This window comes from Abramis brama (genome assembly GCF_963993115.1).
Source record: "Abramis brama genome assembly, chromosome: 21".
In the NCBI taxonomy this organism is placed as follows: domain Eukaryota; kingdom Metazoa; phylum Chordata; class Actinopteri; order Cypriniformes; family Leuciscidae; genus Abramis; species Abramis brama.
Genome location: NC_139983.1, coordinates 252,695 through 267,913, shown reverse-complemented (window position 1 = coordinate 267,913; position 15,219 = coordinate 252,695). Strand labels below are relative to the sequence as shown.

Sequence of the window (15,219 nt, the reverse complement as noted above, 5' to 3'; positions counted from 1 at the left end):
TGAATCTGATTGGTTGACGAACGTTCTAAGGTGTGCATTATTTTCAGGGAAACGCACGGCTAAAGTAGTTCCAGGCAGGTCTTGACCGCATTACAGCTCCATATCACTTCGCGTAGTTAACTGTAATAACGGAAAATAGGATACAATTCATAACAAGAAAAAACATGCAGCCTCATGCGCTTGATCTGCAATTTTCAACGTCTAGCTTCACAATCAATGGAAACATGCAGTTTAATTTTAATAAAGTATATAGGCCTAGGCTATCTATAATCAGTAGAAAATTAAACTGAATATAGGCTAAATAAATAAATAAATGGATAGTCCTGCAGCACGGATTTTTATTGCAGATAATATATAACAAATAAATAGTTATTGATAGGCCTACTTGTTAAAATGGCTTTGTGTTTAATTTATTTGGTTTAATTAATTAATTTATTTATGTGTTTTATAACATCTGTCAATAATAGAAAAAAGAATGAACAAATTAATTATAACGAATTGAATTAATAAATAAATAATAATATTGACGCACATGCTTGTCTCATTATTGCAACATATCTCTCTAATTACTGCATTAATAACTGCATAAAGCCGGGGACACACTTTAAGGCCGGTTATGAATGTTATTTGATTCTTATGACTGATCATGACCAAACGCGTGTTCAGCGCATTCAGTCTGTGTTCAAAGTCGGTGTTTAAAATCTGCTGCAGCGATGAAAACAGTCAGAGAATGTGTCAGCTAGTCGTGTGTCTCCAGCTTTAGTCTGCTATCAGAGGCTCAAACCTCCGTTACTAACTCTAAAATGACGTTTTGGACTTAGCAACGGAGACACTGGATTAGATGCGTAAGAAATTAGTCCTACATACAAGAGCGTTTTAATGACAACAACTTTACAAACGTCTTGAAATACATAATCTGAACAATGTTTCGATGTGTGGCAACTGTAGTATAAGCGGAATAATTGACTTCAGGCCGTTGAATTATTAGAAAAATAATGCACACCGAGGTGTAACGGCCACTCCGCTTCGCGTCGTGACCGCATTACCACCTCGGGTGTGCATTATTTTTCTAATAATTCAACGGCCTGTCGTCAATTATTCCTTACATATATATATATATATATATATATATATATATATATATATAATACAACACCACTTTTACCCAAACTGATTAATAAAAACAAGTTTAAATGGATACACTTTCTATAAATATTTTTGTCTTCATTTTCTTTAGTAGGCTATGTCAGAAAAGAAAATGAAGACAAAAATCCTACTCCAGTTCTTGTTCAAACACACTATACATGCAAATTATGTGCATTTTAGGTACTTTTTGTGTGAAATCATATTTATTTTGTCCATCAAAAGTGTGCTTTCACTTTAATTGAGCGTGAGCAGCGCAGCAAAAATAGACTCGGCGCCGAAACCCTCCGCTTCACTGCTGCTCATGCGACGCTCCTGCTTGACGCTCACGCGCTGCTCCTGCTCGCGGTGTGAATGCACTCACTGAACATGCACGCCGAAAAAAATCGCGGTGCTCACGCGCCGCTCGCGATCTGAAACGGCCGTAATTCACAAGGTTTCCACATGTGCGTTCTGTGTGCATGTGTGATGCTGATGTTGCGCGATGTTATTCATGCGGCGCCCGAGTGCATTTGAATCGGCATATGTCAGACTGAAAATCACGTGAAAATCGGCCAATTCTTGTCACTAGCCGATCAATCAGTTCATCTCTAAAAGATTAACATTAAAAGTATAATGTTCAGATAGGCTATGCAACAAATTATTATAATGTTATTTCATAACAATACTCATATTAGCAAATATTTAATATTTTATATAAATATAATTTTTTTTAAACTTTTTTCCGCTTTTTTTTCCAACTTGCTGCGGCCCCCCTGGCGGCCCCCACTTTGAAAACCCCTGTATTAACCCATTTCCCTCATGGGGATCCACTGGCTGGTGCCCACAATGGAGGTGATCTCAGGTTTTACTATCCTTGTGGGGACATTTGGTTCCCACAATGTAATATAAACCAAAACACACACACACACCACACACTAGAGCACACACACTAGAGCACACTAGAGCACACACACTAGAGCACACTAGAGCACACACACTAGAGCACACACGCACCACACACTAGAGCACACACACTAGAGCACACACACTAGAGCACACTAGAGCACACACACTAGAGCACACACACTAGAGCACACACGCACCACACACTAGAGCACACTAGAGCACACACACTAGAGCACACACACTAGAGCACACACGCACCACACACTAGAGCACACACACACCGCACACTAGAGCACACACACACCACACACTAGAGCACACACACACTGCTCACAACACACACACACCACACACTAGAGCACACACACCACACACTAGAGCACACACACACCGCACACTAGAGTACACACACTAGAGCACACTAGAGCACACACACTAGAGCACACTAGAGCACACACACTAGAGCACACACGCACCACACACTAGAGCACACACACTAGAGCACACTAGAGCACACACACTAGAGCACACACACTAGAGCACACTAGAGCACACACACTAGAGCACACACACTAGAGCACACACGCACCACACACTAGAGCACACACACACCGCACACTAGAGCACACACACACCACACACTAGAGCACACACACACTGCTCACAACACACACACACACCACACACTAGAGCACACACACCACACACTAGAGCACACACACACCGCACACTAGAGCACACACACACACCGCACACTAGAGCACACACACACCACACACTAGAGCGCACTAGAGCACACACACACCGCACACTAGAGCACACACACACACCACACACTAGAGCACACACACACCACACACTAGAGCGCACTAGAGCGCACACACACACCACACACTAGAGCACACACACCACACACTAGAGCACACACACACCACACACTAGAGCAGGGGTTTTCAAAGTGGGGGTTTTCAAAGCCGCCAGGGGGCGCCAGGGGGGCCGCAGCAAGTTGAACAAAAAAAAAGTTAAAAAACGTTAAAAAATAAATATTTGCTAATATGAGTATTGTTATGAAAAAACATTATAATTATTTGTTGCATAGCCTATCTGATATCTGATTGATCGGCTAATGACAAGAATTGGCCGATTTTCACATGATTTTCAGTCTGACATATGCTGATTCAAATGCACTCGGGCGGCGCATGAATAACATCGCGCAACATCAACATCGGCGTGCATGTTCAGTGAGTGCATTCACACCGCGAGCAGGAGCAGCGCGTGAGCGTCAAGCAGGAGCGTCGCATGAGCAGCAGTGAAGCAGAGGGTTTCGACGCCGAGTCTATTTTTGTAGCGCTGCTCACGCTCAGTTAAAGTGAAAGCACACTTTTGATGGACAAAATAAATATGATTTCACTCAAAAAAATGCACATAATTTGCATGTATAGTGTGTTTTAACAAGGAGTAGGCTATGTCAGAAAAGAAAATGAAGACAAAAATATTTATAGAGAATGTATCCATTTAAACTTGTTTTTATTAACCAGTTTGGGTAAAAGTGGTGTTTATTATATATATATATATATCATTATATAAAAAAAAAATATTTGTTTGTGCTGTAAAGTGGTTAGAAAAAATGAAATCAGAATCGGCTTAAATCTGTATTGGCAGGTCAAACTCAATGAAAAATCGGAATCTGCCTTGAAAATTGTAATCGGTGCATCTCATCTTTCTGATTGGCTGGTATCAAACACCATCACATAATCTGATGTTCACCTAGATGTTTTATTTATTTATTTCTACATGTGCCGTGCCGTAGTATTGTCGATGGGTTCAATACGGGGGGCCTTGGCCAGAACCTAGTGGTATTTGGGGGGCCTTGGCATGGAAAAGTTTGGGAACCCCTGCACTAGAGCACACACACACCGCACACTAGAGCGCACACACACACCACACACTAGAGCACACACACACCGCACACTAGAGCGCACACACACACCACACACTAGAGCACACACACACCACACACTAGAGCACACACACACCGCACACTAGAGCACACACACACCGCACACTAGAGCACACACACACCACACACTAGAGCACACACACACCGCACACTAGAGCACACACACACCGCACACTAGAGCACACACACACCGCACACTAGAGCACACACACACCACACACTAGAGCGCACACACACACCACACACTAGAGCGCACACACACACCACACACTAGAGCACACACACACCACACACTAGAGCACACACACACCACACACTAGAGCACACACACACCGCACACTAGAGCACACACACACACCGCACACTAGAGCACACACACACACCACACACTAGAGCACACACACACCGCACACTAGAGCACACACACACCGCACACTAGAGCACACACACACCGCACACTAGAGCACACACACACCACACACTAGAGCGCACACACACACCACACACTAGAGCGCACACACACACCACACACTAGAGCACACACACACCACACACTAGAGCACACACACACCGCACACTAGAGCACACACACACCACACACTAGAGCACACACACACCGCACACTAGAGCACACACACACCGCACACTAGAGCACACACACACCGCACACTAGAGCACACACACACCGCACACTAGAGCACACACACACCACACACTAGAGCGCACACACACACCACACACTAGAGCGCACACACACACCACACACTAGAGCACACACACACCACACACTAGAGCACACACACACCACACACTAGAGCACACACACACCGCACACTAGAGCACACACACACCGCACACTAGAGCACACACACACCACACACTAGAGCGCACACACACACCACACACTAGAGCGCACACACACACCACACACTAGAGCGCACACACACCGCACACTAGAGCACACACACACACCGCACACTAGAGCACACACACACACCGCACACTAGAGCGCACACACACACCACACACTAGAGCACACACACACCGCACACTAGAGCACACACACACACCACACACTAGAGCGCACACACACACCGCACACTAGAGCACACACACACACCGCACACTAGAGCACACACACACACCGCACACTAGAGCGCACACACACACCACACACTAGAGCACACACACACCGCACACTAGAGAGCACACACACACCGCACACTAGAGCGCACACACACACCACACACTAGAGCGCACACACACCGCACACTAGAGCACACACACACACCGCACACTAGAGCACACACACACACCGCACACTAGAGCGCACACACACACCACACACTAGAGCACACACACACCGCACACTAGAGCACACACACACACCACACACTAGAGCGCACACACACACCGCACACTAGAGCACACACACACACCGCACACTAGAGCACACACACACACCGCACACTAGAGCGCACACACACACCACACACTAGAGCACACACACACCGCACACTAGAGAGCACACACACACCGCACACTAGAGCGCACACACACACCACACACTAGAGCGCACACACACCGCACACTAGAGCACACACACACACCGCACACTAGAGCACACACACACACCGCACACTAGAGCGCACACACACACCACACACTAGAGCACACACACACCGCACACTAGAGCACACACACACACCACACACTAGAGCGCACACACACACCGCACACTAGAGCGCACACACACACCACACACTAGAGCACACACACACCGCACACTAGAGCGCACACACACCGCACACACTAGAGCACACACACACCGCACACTAGAGCGCACACACACACCACACACTAGAGCACACACACACCGCACACTAGAGCGCACACACACACCACACACTAGAGCACACACACACCACAGACTAGAGCACACACACACACCGCACACTAGAGCACACACACACACCGCACACTAGAGCGCACACACACACCACACACTAGAGCACACACACACCACAGACTAGAGCACACACACACACCGCACACTAGAGCACACACACACACCGCACACTAGAGCGCACACACACACCACACACTAGAGCACACACACACACCGCACACTAGAGCGCACACACACACCACACACTAGAGCACACACACACCGCACACTAGAGCGCACACACACACCACACACTAGAGCACACACACACCGCACACTAGAGCGCACACACACCGCACACACTAGAGCACACACACACCGCACACTAGAGCACACACACACCGCACACTAGAGCACACACACACCGCACACTAGAGCGCACACACACACCACACACTAGAGCACACACACACCACAGACTAGAGCACACACACACCACACACTAGAGCACACACACTAGAGCACACACTAGAGCACACACTAGAGCACACACACACCGCACACTAGAGCACACACACACCGCACACTAGAGCACACACTAGAGCACACACACACCGCACACTAGAGCACACACACACCGCACACTAGAGCACACACCACACACTAGAGCACACATTAGAGCACACACCACACACTAGAGGACACACACTAGAGCACACACACACCGCACACTAGAGCACACACACCGCACACTAGAGCACACACACACCACACACTAGAGCACACACACACACCACACACTAGAACACTCACACACCACACACTAGAGCACACACACACCACACACTAGAGCACACACACACCACACACTAGAGCACACACACACACCAGAGCACACACACACCACACACTAGAACACTCACACACCACACACTAGAGCACACACACACCACACACTAGAGCACACACACTAGAGCACACACTAGAGCACACACTAGAGCACACACACACCGCACACTAGAGCACACACACACCACACACTAGAGCACACATTAGAGCACACACCACACACTAGAGCACACACACACACCACACACTAGAACACACACACACACCACACACTAGAGCACACACACCGTCAGCGCACACTAGAGCACACACACACACCGCACACTAGAGCACACACACACACCACACACTAGAGCACACACCACACACTAGAGCACACACACACACCACACACTAGAGCACACACCACACACTAGAGCACACACACACCACACACTAGAGCACACACACACCACACACTAGAGCACACACACACCACACACTAGAGCACACACACACCACACACTAGAGCACACACACACCACACACTAGAGCACACACCACACACTAGAGCACACACACACCACACACTAGAGCACACACCACACACTAGAGCACACACACACCACACACTAGAGCACACACCACACACTAGAACACTCACACACCACACACTAGAGCACACACACACCACACACTAGAGCACACACACACCACACACTAGAGCACACACACACACCAGAGCACACACACACCACACACTAGAACACTCACACACCACACACTAGAGCACACACACACCACACACTAGAGCACACACACTAGAGCACACACTAGAGCACACACTAGAGCACACACACACCGCACACTAGAGCACACACACACTAGAGCACACACACTAGAGCACACACACACTAGAGCACACACACTAGAGCACACACACACTAGAGCACACACACTAGAGCACACACACACCGCACACTAGAGCACACACACACTAGAGCACACACACTAGAGCACACACACTAGAGCACACACTAGAGCACACACTAGAGCACACACACACCACACACTAGAGCACACATTAGAGCACACACCACACACTAGAGCACACACACTAGAGCACACACACACCGCACACTAGAGCACACACACCGCACACTAGAGCACACACACACCACACACTAGAGCACACACACACCACACACTAGAGCACACACACACACCACACACTAGAACACACACACACACCACACACTAGAGCACACACACCGTCAGCGCACACTAGAGCACACACACACACCGCACACTAGAGCACACACACACACCACACACTAGAGCACACACCACACACTAGAGCACACACACACACCACACACTAGAGCACACACCACACACTAGAGCACACACACACCACACACTAGAGCACACACACACCACACACTAGAGCACACACACACCACACACTAGAGCACACACCACACCACACACTAGAGCACACACACACCACACACTAGAGCACACACCACACCACACACTAGAGCACACACCACACCACACACTAGAGCACACACACACCACACACTAGAGCACACACACACCACACACTAGAGCACACACCACACCACACACTAGAGCACACACACACCACACACTAGAGCACACACACACCACACACTAGAGCACACACCACACCACACACTAGAGCACACACACACCACACACTAGAGCACACACACACCACACACTAGAGCACACACACACCACACACTAGAGCACACACCACACCACACACTAGAGCACACACCACACCACACACTAGAGCACACACCACACCACACACTAGAGCACACACACACCACACACTAGAGCACACACACACCACACACTAGAGCACACACCACACCACACACTAGAGCACACACACACCACACACTAGAGCACACACACACCACACACTAGAGCACACACACACCACACACTAGAGCACACACCACACCACACACTAGAGCACACACCACACCACACACTAGAGCACACACCACACCACACACTAGAGCACACACACACCACACACTAGAGCACACACACACCACACACTAGAGCACACACCACACCACACACTAGAGCACACACACACCACACACTAGAGCACACACCACACCACACACTAGAGCACACACCACACCACACACTAGAGCACACACACACCACACACTAGAGCACACACACACCACACACTAGAGCACACACCACACCACACACTAGAGCACACACACACCACACACTAGAGCACACACACACCACACACTAGAGCACACACACACCACACACTAGAGCACACACCACACCACACACTAGAGCACACACCACACCACACACTAGAGCACACACCACACCACACACTAGAGCACACACACACCACACACTAGAGCACACACACACCACACACTAGAGCACACACCACACCACACACTAGAGCACACACACACCACACACTAGAGCACACACACACTGTACATCTTGTGTTTCGCACAGTTTGCTGCTTCAGTTGTTGTGTTGATTCACATGATTTCTTGATTGTTGTGATCAGATACAATGTTAACCCTCTGGGGACCAAAAACGCGCCCGCGCGTTTTGCTCGTTTTTTTTTTTTAGCAATGAAAATAAACACTAAATGCTCTGTTAATTTTGATCTTTCATTTTCGTGTAATACATCAATCGATCCTGTTCAGTTTCTATTTTTTTTCTGTATACTCACAATAAAAATAAAGTGTTTTGCTTTTTGACAAATAAAGAAAAAATAAGATGATGCGATTTCTGCCTTCTCTCTGTCAGTAAACTCCCATTTGAAACGCGTTCGAAAATGATCTATAACTCCGCGAAAATTCAGTCAAACAGGCAAACAGACCCACGGGCATAAAGCTTGAGATCGCAGCTTTTAATTGAAGTCATTTATATAAAAAACAAATATTCTTAGTTTCTGTAATCTGTATACAAAGAGAGCGACTCCAGTCGACCTCATTACGAGATGATTCACAGTAATTTGACCACTCCCCGGAGAGCGCGCGCTATTCAAATGCAAATTCTGAGAACCATTTCAGTCTGTGAAACGCCCCCACATCAGCTGTAAACAAAGCGCGTCGCGAGCATGGTCGCGAGTGAGACATTATAGCCTTTATGGAGAAAAGATTCCTCAGTGCTGATGAGGCGAAATATCTCCTGATATGAGCAGCAGATCGCGCTGAGGAGTGAGGTAGGCTGTTTTCTTTTCTCAAGTGTGGAATAACGTTATAACGTTAGTGTAGGCCTGTAAACCGCAAAAAGATGAATCGCATTTCTATAATATGACTCGCGTTTCTGTGAGATGAATGAAGGGTACATATTTGTAAAGAGTGTTTAGCCTAAATATGAATCGCGTGTCTGTGTGTGAAAGAATAAACTGCTTTGCCATAGCCTACTGAGATGAAATAAAATGTATTTGTATAAGCAACGTAAATTAACATTTATATGCCCTGATATTTCAATAAAACAACGTTAGTCAGGCGTTAGTCACACTATTTTTGTCAAAAATAAAGTCATAGACTAAGATGTTAGATGTTCCAATGTTGGCTATATTCAAACTAATGAATACATATGATAAAATGTAGGCCTATAATCTTTTTTTTCTTTCTTTTTTTTTTTTTTACAAAGAAAGAGTACACTTGAAATATTGTTGAAATTGTAATTATTGTTGTAATTGTAACATTTTTAATAAAATAGCTAAACATATTTACAAGATAGATGTAAGCGAAATCTTAAATGGTCAATATAAGTATTCTTCTATATAGGCATTGTCCTTGCATTGTGGCTCAGTCAGTGTCACACCTGAATGAATGGCTAATTATGCAGAGTCATTATGCAGAGTGGGTGGGACAACCCAGGTGTAAACTACTCCTTCACGCCCCCCTCGCATATTGGCTTTCCAAGCAAAACCTGTTTTACACCATTTAAATCAATGTATTTTTTTTTGTGAACGATAAAGCAAGACTATTTTCACATAATTTTGAAGCCAGTACTCAAAGGTACAACATCAATTAGACAAAAGTCTTGTGGACACATATTTAATATGTGTTTTGTGGTCTTAATTCAGCCACTTTCATTTTTATTTTTTCCAATAACCACGCATAAACATTATTCTCTTAAAAATACAAACATCTACATACACGTTGCCCGCATATTTTGGTAGCCCTGTTTGTGCTATATAGAGTGATTTTACACCTTTGCCATTAACATGTTTATAAATAACTGAAAAAAGCACAAATTTCAAGGCATGTCAGAACATCTCAAGGGCTCCAAAAACACCTTGGTCCCCAGAGGGTTAATAACTGCAAAAAGCTTCATTGGCCAAAACAATTAACTTTATCCCAGAAACCCAAATTTCACTGTTTTTTGGGATCGTTTCACTGATCACATCTGTTGACTGTTGATTTGCAGGATCTTGTGAAGTGTGTCTCTGTGAAGGATGATGGTTATGGGAACGGTAAACGAGTTACAGCTCGGCTCTTCCGGCTCTACTTCTGTGTTTGACCGGGGACAGTCTATCCACCCTTTCCTGGGAGCATTAGTGTACTGATTCTGGGATGTTCCTGCTTTTACTTTGAGGTTCTTGTTTCTAGCTCATGTTGTGTCTTTGTTCATTTAAAGCCCTCATGTTTTCCCAGGCTGCGTCTCAATCAAAGTCTTGGCCATTTTAAGGGCCGTCTCATTCACACAGTCCTTCCCTAATAAACACACAATCCCACTAAACCCTCAATATATCAGACTATATTACAGTAAGCCACAGCCGTGGTCAGAGGAGAGGAGCCACAGTACCTTCACCGCCGGCTTGTTGATGGAGTTCTGGCACTCGATGTGCTGGCAGTGAATGGGGTTCCAGGCTGAAACACACACATAATGTCTAGATGTCAGGAGAAGGTCTCGAGCCACTGGAGCAGTGACGTCTGCAAACAAGACATGCTTCAGGACGGCTATTATCTGGGAATCTTTGATCAGAGGAGACAGCGGAGTCAGTGAACCGGTCTCTCCAACACATCCGACTCACAGAAATGTGATCTAGAGCTGCTTCTGCAAACTCTGCTTTGGACACACAGTTCTGATTCATAACCCGACCTCTCTCGAGCAGTGCTCGGCTCAACAGTACACTGACCTGAGAACAGTCTCGTGTCTGAAGCGCAGAGGAGAGTCCTAATCTATTGGCCAAATGGTAAAACTTAATCAAGACCTAATCAATATTAGTTATTCACATTTCCTGATGACAATAAAATGATGACGGCCCAAATTCAGATATCTGAGCAACAGGAAAACCCCAGAATAACTGTAAATTAGAGATGCACCGATGTATCGTCAATAATCGGTCTCGGCTGATAAAAGCTATTATTTTCGCTATCGGCTATCACTAAGAAAATCTCTCGTGTTGAATTTAGGGCGTTAATTAAGTTGAATTAAGTTAATGCGACAATAAGGCTTTAACAGTTAAAAACAGCTACATAAAAGTAGGCTTTATTTGACCCTATGCATCACCCGTAGTTCAGGCCAGGGTCTGCAGTTTTTCCCTATATTAAACATTATTTGTAGCGCCTCTCATCCAATAATCGCAAAGAGCTCTGTGCTCGGTTACTTCTGAAGAGAAACAAAGTGTCATCTTTCAAATTCTGTCCTTTTTATCACGAAATTCAAACAATAACAGGCGTTTTGACGCTCTTAAATGTGTCGTGAGATCGCTGTAGTGCCTCAGCTCAAGCAGCAGCGTGGAGCGCAAGTGTTTTCTTCCACTTTAATACATATTATATCTAGAAAAACATGCATGAATACCAGAAGATATGTTGAGAGATATAGTACAACTTAACGAAATCCATATCATGTCTCATTTATTATCTCAATCAGTGTTTCAGCCGTGGAAAGATGCCAATAAAACAGCTTGAGAACAATTATCACTTAAGGTGGTATTTACCTCAGGAAAGTCACCCGTTTGTTAGTTAGCTATAGAAAAACACTAGAGTAGAGCTTATTTACTGTTAATTATATATGAATGTTTGAAAAAATTTGCCATGAAGACAAGTGCTTATGAAAACAAACTTATATGTGCAACTGAGTTGTATACAAACATTTAAGCTTTTATTTGGGTGTAATTATTATATCTATTATTTATAATATTACATATAATACCTCTGTTGTTAATTGCAACCAATATTACAGTGTACCAAATGAGAGGGTTTATAGTTCCCTGTATAGTTTGCAGCATTATTTGGGAGAGTTTTTTAAAAAAATCATTTTTCATTTTTTTCATTTTCATTTTTTCATTGATTTTTTTCATCATTCATTTTTTTTCATCTCGGCATCAGCTGATATCATTCAGAATAATGGGCTATCGGTACTGGCTGAGAAATGTAATATCGGTGCATCTCTATTCTCAATACAGGTGCGTTCCTGCGTATGGCTTTGCCTGAGTTTGTTTGAGCACGTAAACCGTTATGCCGAGACGTTGAACTCGACGGCACTGAGCCGAACTGCGGCGAGTGTGGCGTCTCACCTGTGTACTGCAGGCCTCGGTACTCACTGATGGCACCTGGAGGCTTGAGGTTGGGCCAGTAATGGAAGAGCATCTGAACCGCCGGAGGTTTGACTTGGGACGGGCCGTACGAGATGACGTACAGAAGATCCTTTAAAAACACAGCCATCTCTAAGTCAGTGGGAAGTGCTCTTGGAGAAATCTCCAGAAAGACATGAAGAACCGATCATACCTTCCACACTTCCTGCTTGTATTTCATGAGACACTCCAGAAGCTGACAGTGGTACACTGGAGACAAGCAGAGGAACATGCACAACATTAGAGCCCAGAAACCATCCTGAAACTGCACTGGGGCAGAGACGGCGAGCCCTGAGGCTGAGCGGGGCGCATGTACCTGGGTTTGAAGTGTACTGCATGGCGATCATCAGCATGGAGGAGGCGGACAGATTGACATACGCTGGAACGCCGGCCTCTCTTCGAGTCGAACCCACTGCAACACACAACGCATTTCCTCACTTCAAAGTGCACGGGTGTCACATGATGCTGCATGTATTGGTGCTTACTGCTTATCAAATACGTCTTTCAAACGCAGCTCTAATACTCTTCTCTGAAGAAAGCTCTCTCGGTCAGATATACTCACGTATGGCCATGGGCAGGAAGGATGTGCTCAGGTACTCTATGATGTCTTTGTGCAGGAAGGGAGGGAAGGTGGCTAACGTGGAGATCATGGTGTAGGGTAAAGTGCTGAGAATATCATCACTAAGGAAAGGCAGAAGGCATGTTGTGGTGTAAAATATGGCCTGCCCCAGATCTGAAAGACAAGCAGATGAGCAAATGAGCAGCACGTCCTCCACAACCGCAAACCAAGATCCATGCAGCTTCACAAACGCCCGTCTCCGATGTCACGATGGCATTTACAGCTTTGGGTTTTCTCCAAAACGCATCTAAAGTCTATATAATGAAACACTAGCAAACACATCTTTAGCTGTTTCTACTGTACGAGCTGTTATCCAGTCAAAGCTCTGCGCTGACTGACAGAAGACTGAGATAGAAGAAAGCCAAGCTCAGACTCCAGTGTTTCGATCAGAAAAGGAATTGTAATTGTAAAATGAAAGCAATCGATGGCAGAGTTTGAGTTTAGATATGACTCCAGGAACTAGAGATCAAACTGTCTGAAAGCAGCTTTTATTGGCAATGTCACTAGATGGAACGACCGATTTCTGCTGATAATCTCAAAATGGTCAAATATTGGCTGATTAATTAGCCAGGGGTGTTTCCAGTACAACGCCGTAACTCGCTGCCTAACTACCGTCGTACGATGTATTGTGGAAGAAATCAACTAGCTAGTCACGACTGTTTCCCGAAACCACGTTGTCGCAAATTGGTCGTTCAACCACGTTGGTTAATGATGTCACGCAGATGTAGGAGTAATTACTTCTTTTAACGAATCTGTTTGAGATGGAATTAACGCTAGATGTTTTGCTATAAATTAGACATGGCATCTGAGGACTATTTCTCATTTTTCTCAGTTATTTTGCTTTATTTCCAGATTCAATCAGTCTCGTTCTTATGTACTAGAGCACTTACGCACATGCGCACTCTTCAAAAACAACGCTTTAAATCCCTTGACAAACTAAAAGACGTAAATTAAATTTGTATGTATTCTAAATAAAAGATACAGATCGTACTGATTGTACTGTACTGATGTCAGCTTGTTTATTTGGCTCAAGATCAGGATTTATTGAGCCCACATGTCATGCAAACAAGAAACTCTTCTTCTAACCGCAGGCCGAGATCTGTCGCTCCAAACACACAGCTTTGCGATGCTGTTTGCGAATGTTCGTTGGAACTATGTTTTCTGGAAACATTGACTCGTTGAACTGTTATTTTCATTTCCTGAGAAACAAACCGAGGAACTTAAACAGACAACACACCGAAAAACTATCATTCTGCCATCATTTA

The 15,219-nt window shown here is 45.3% G+C and overlaps 1 protein-coding gene across 5 annotated transcripts in view; it reads right to left on the bottom strand.

The window, feature by feature from the left end:
* unc79 (unc-79 homolog, NALCN channel complex subunit) overlaps positions 1–15,219 on the bottom strand; it is a 110,116-nt gene that overhangs the window by 80,950 nt on the left and 13,947 nt on the right. For all 5 annotated transcript variants that reach the window (XM_084096585.1, XM_084096586.1, XM_084096587.1 and 2 more), the window contains exons 4-8: positions 13,898–14,068; positions 13,652–13,747; positions 13,490–13,545; positions 13,279–13,408; positions 11,562–11,626 (exon numbers count right to left, since the gene is read on the bottom strand). In XM_084096585.1, the coding sequence (XP_083952711.1) occupies positions 11,562–11,626; positions 13,279–13,408; positions 13,490–13,545; positions 13,652–13,747; positions 13,898–14,068 (518 nt within the window). The remainder of the gene's footprint in view (positions 1–11,561; positions 11,627–13,278; positions 13,409–13,489; positions 13,546–13,651; positions 13,748–13,897; positions 14,069–15,219) is intronic.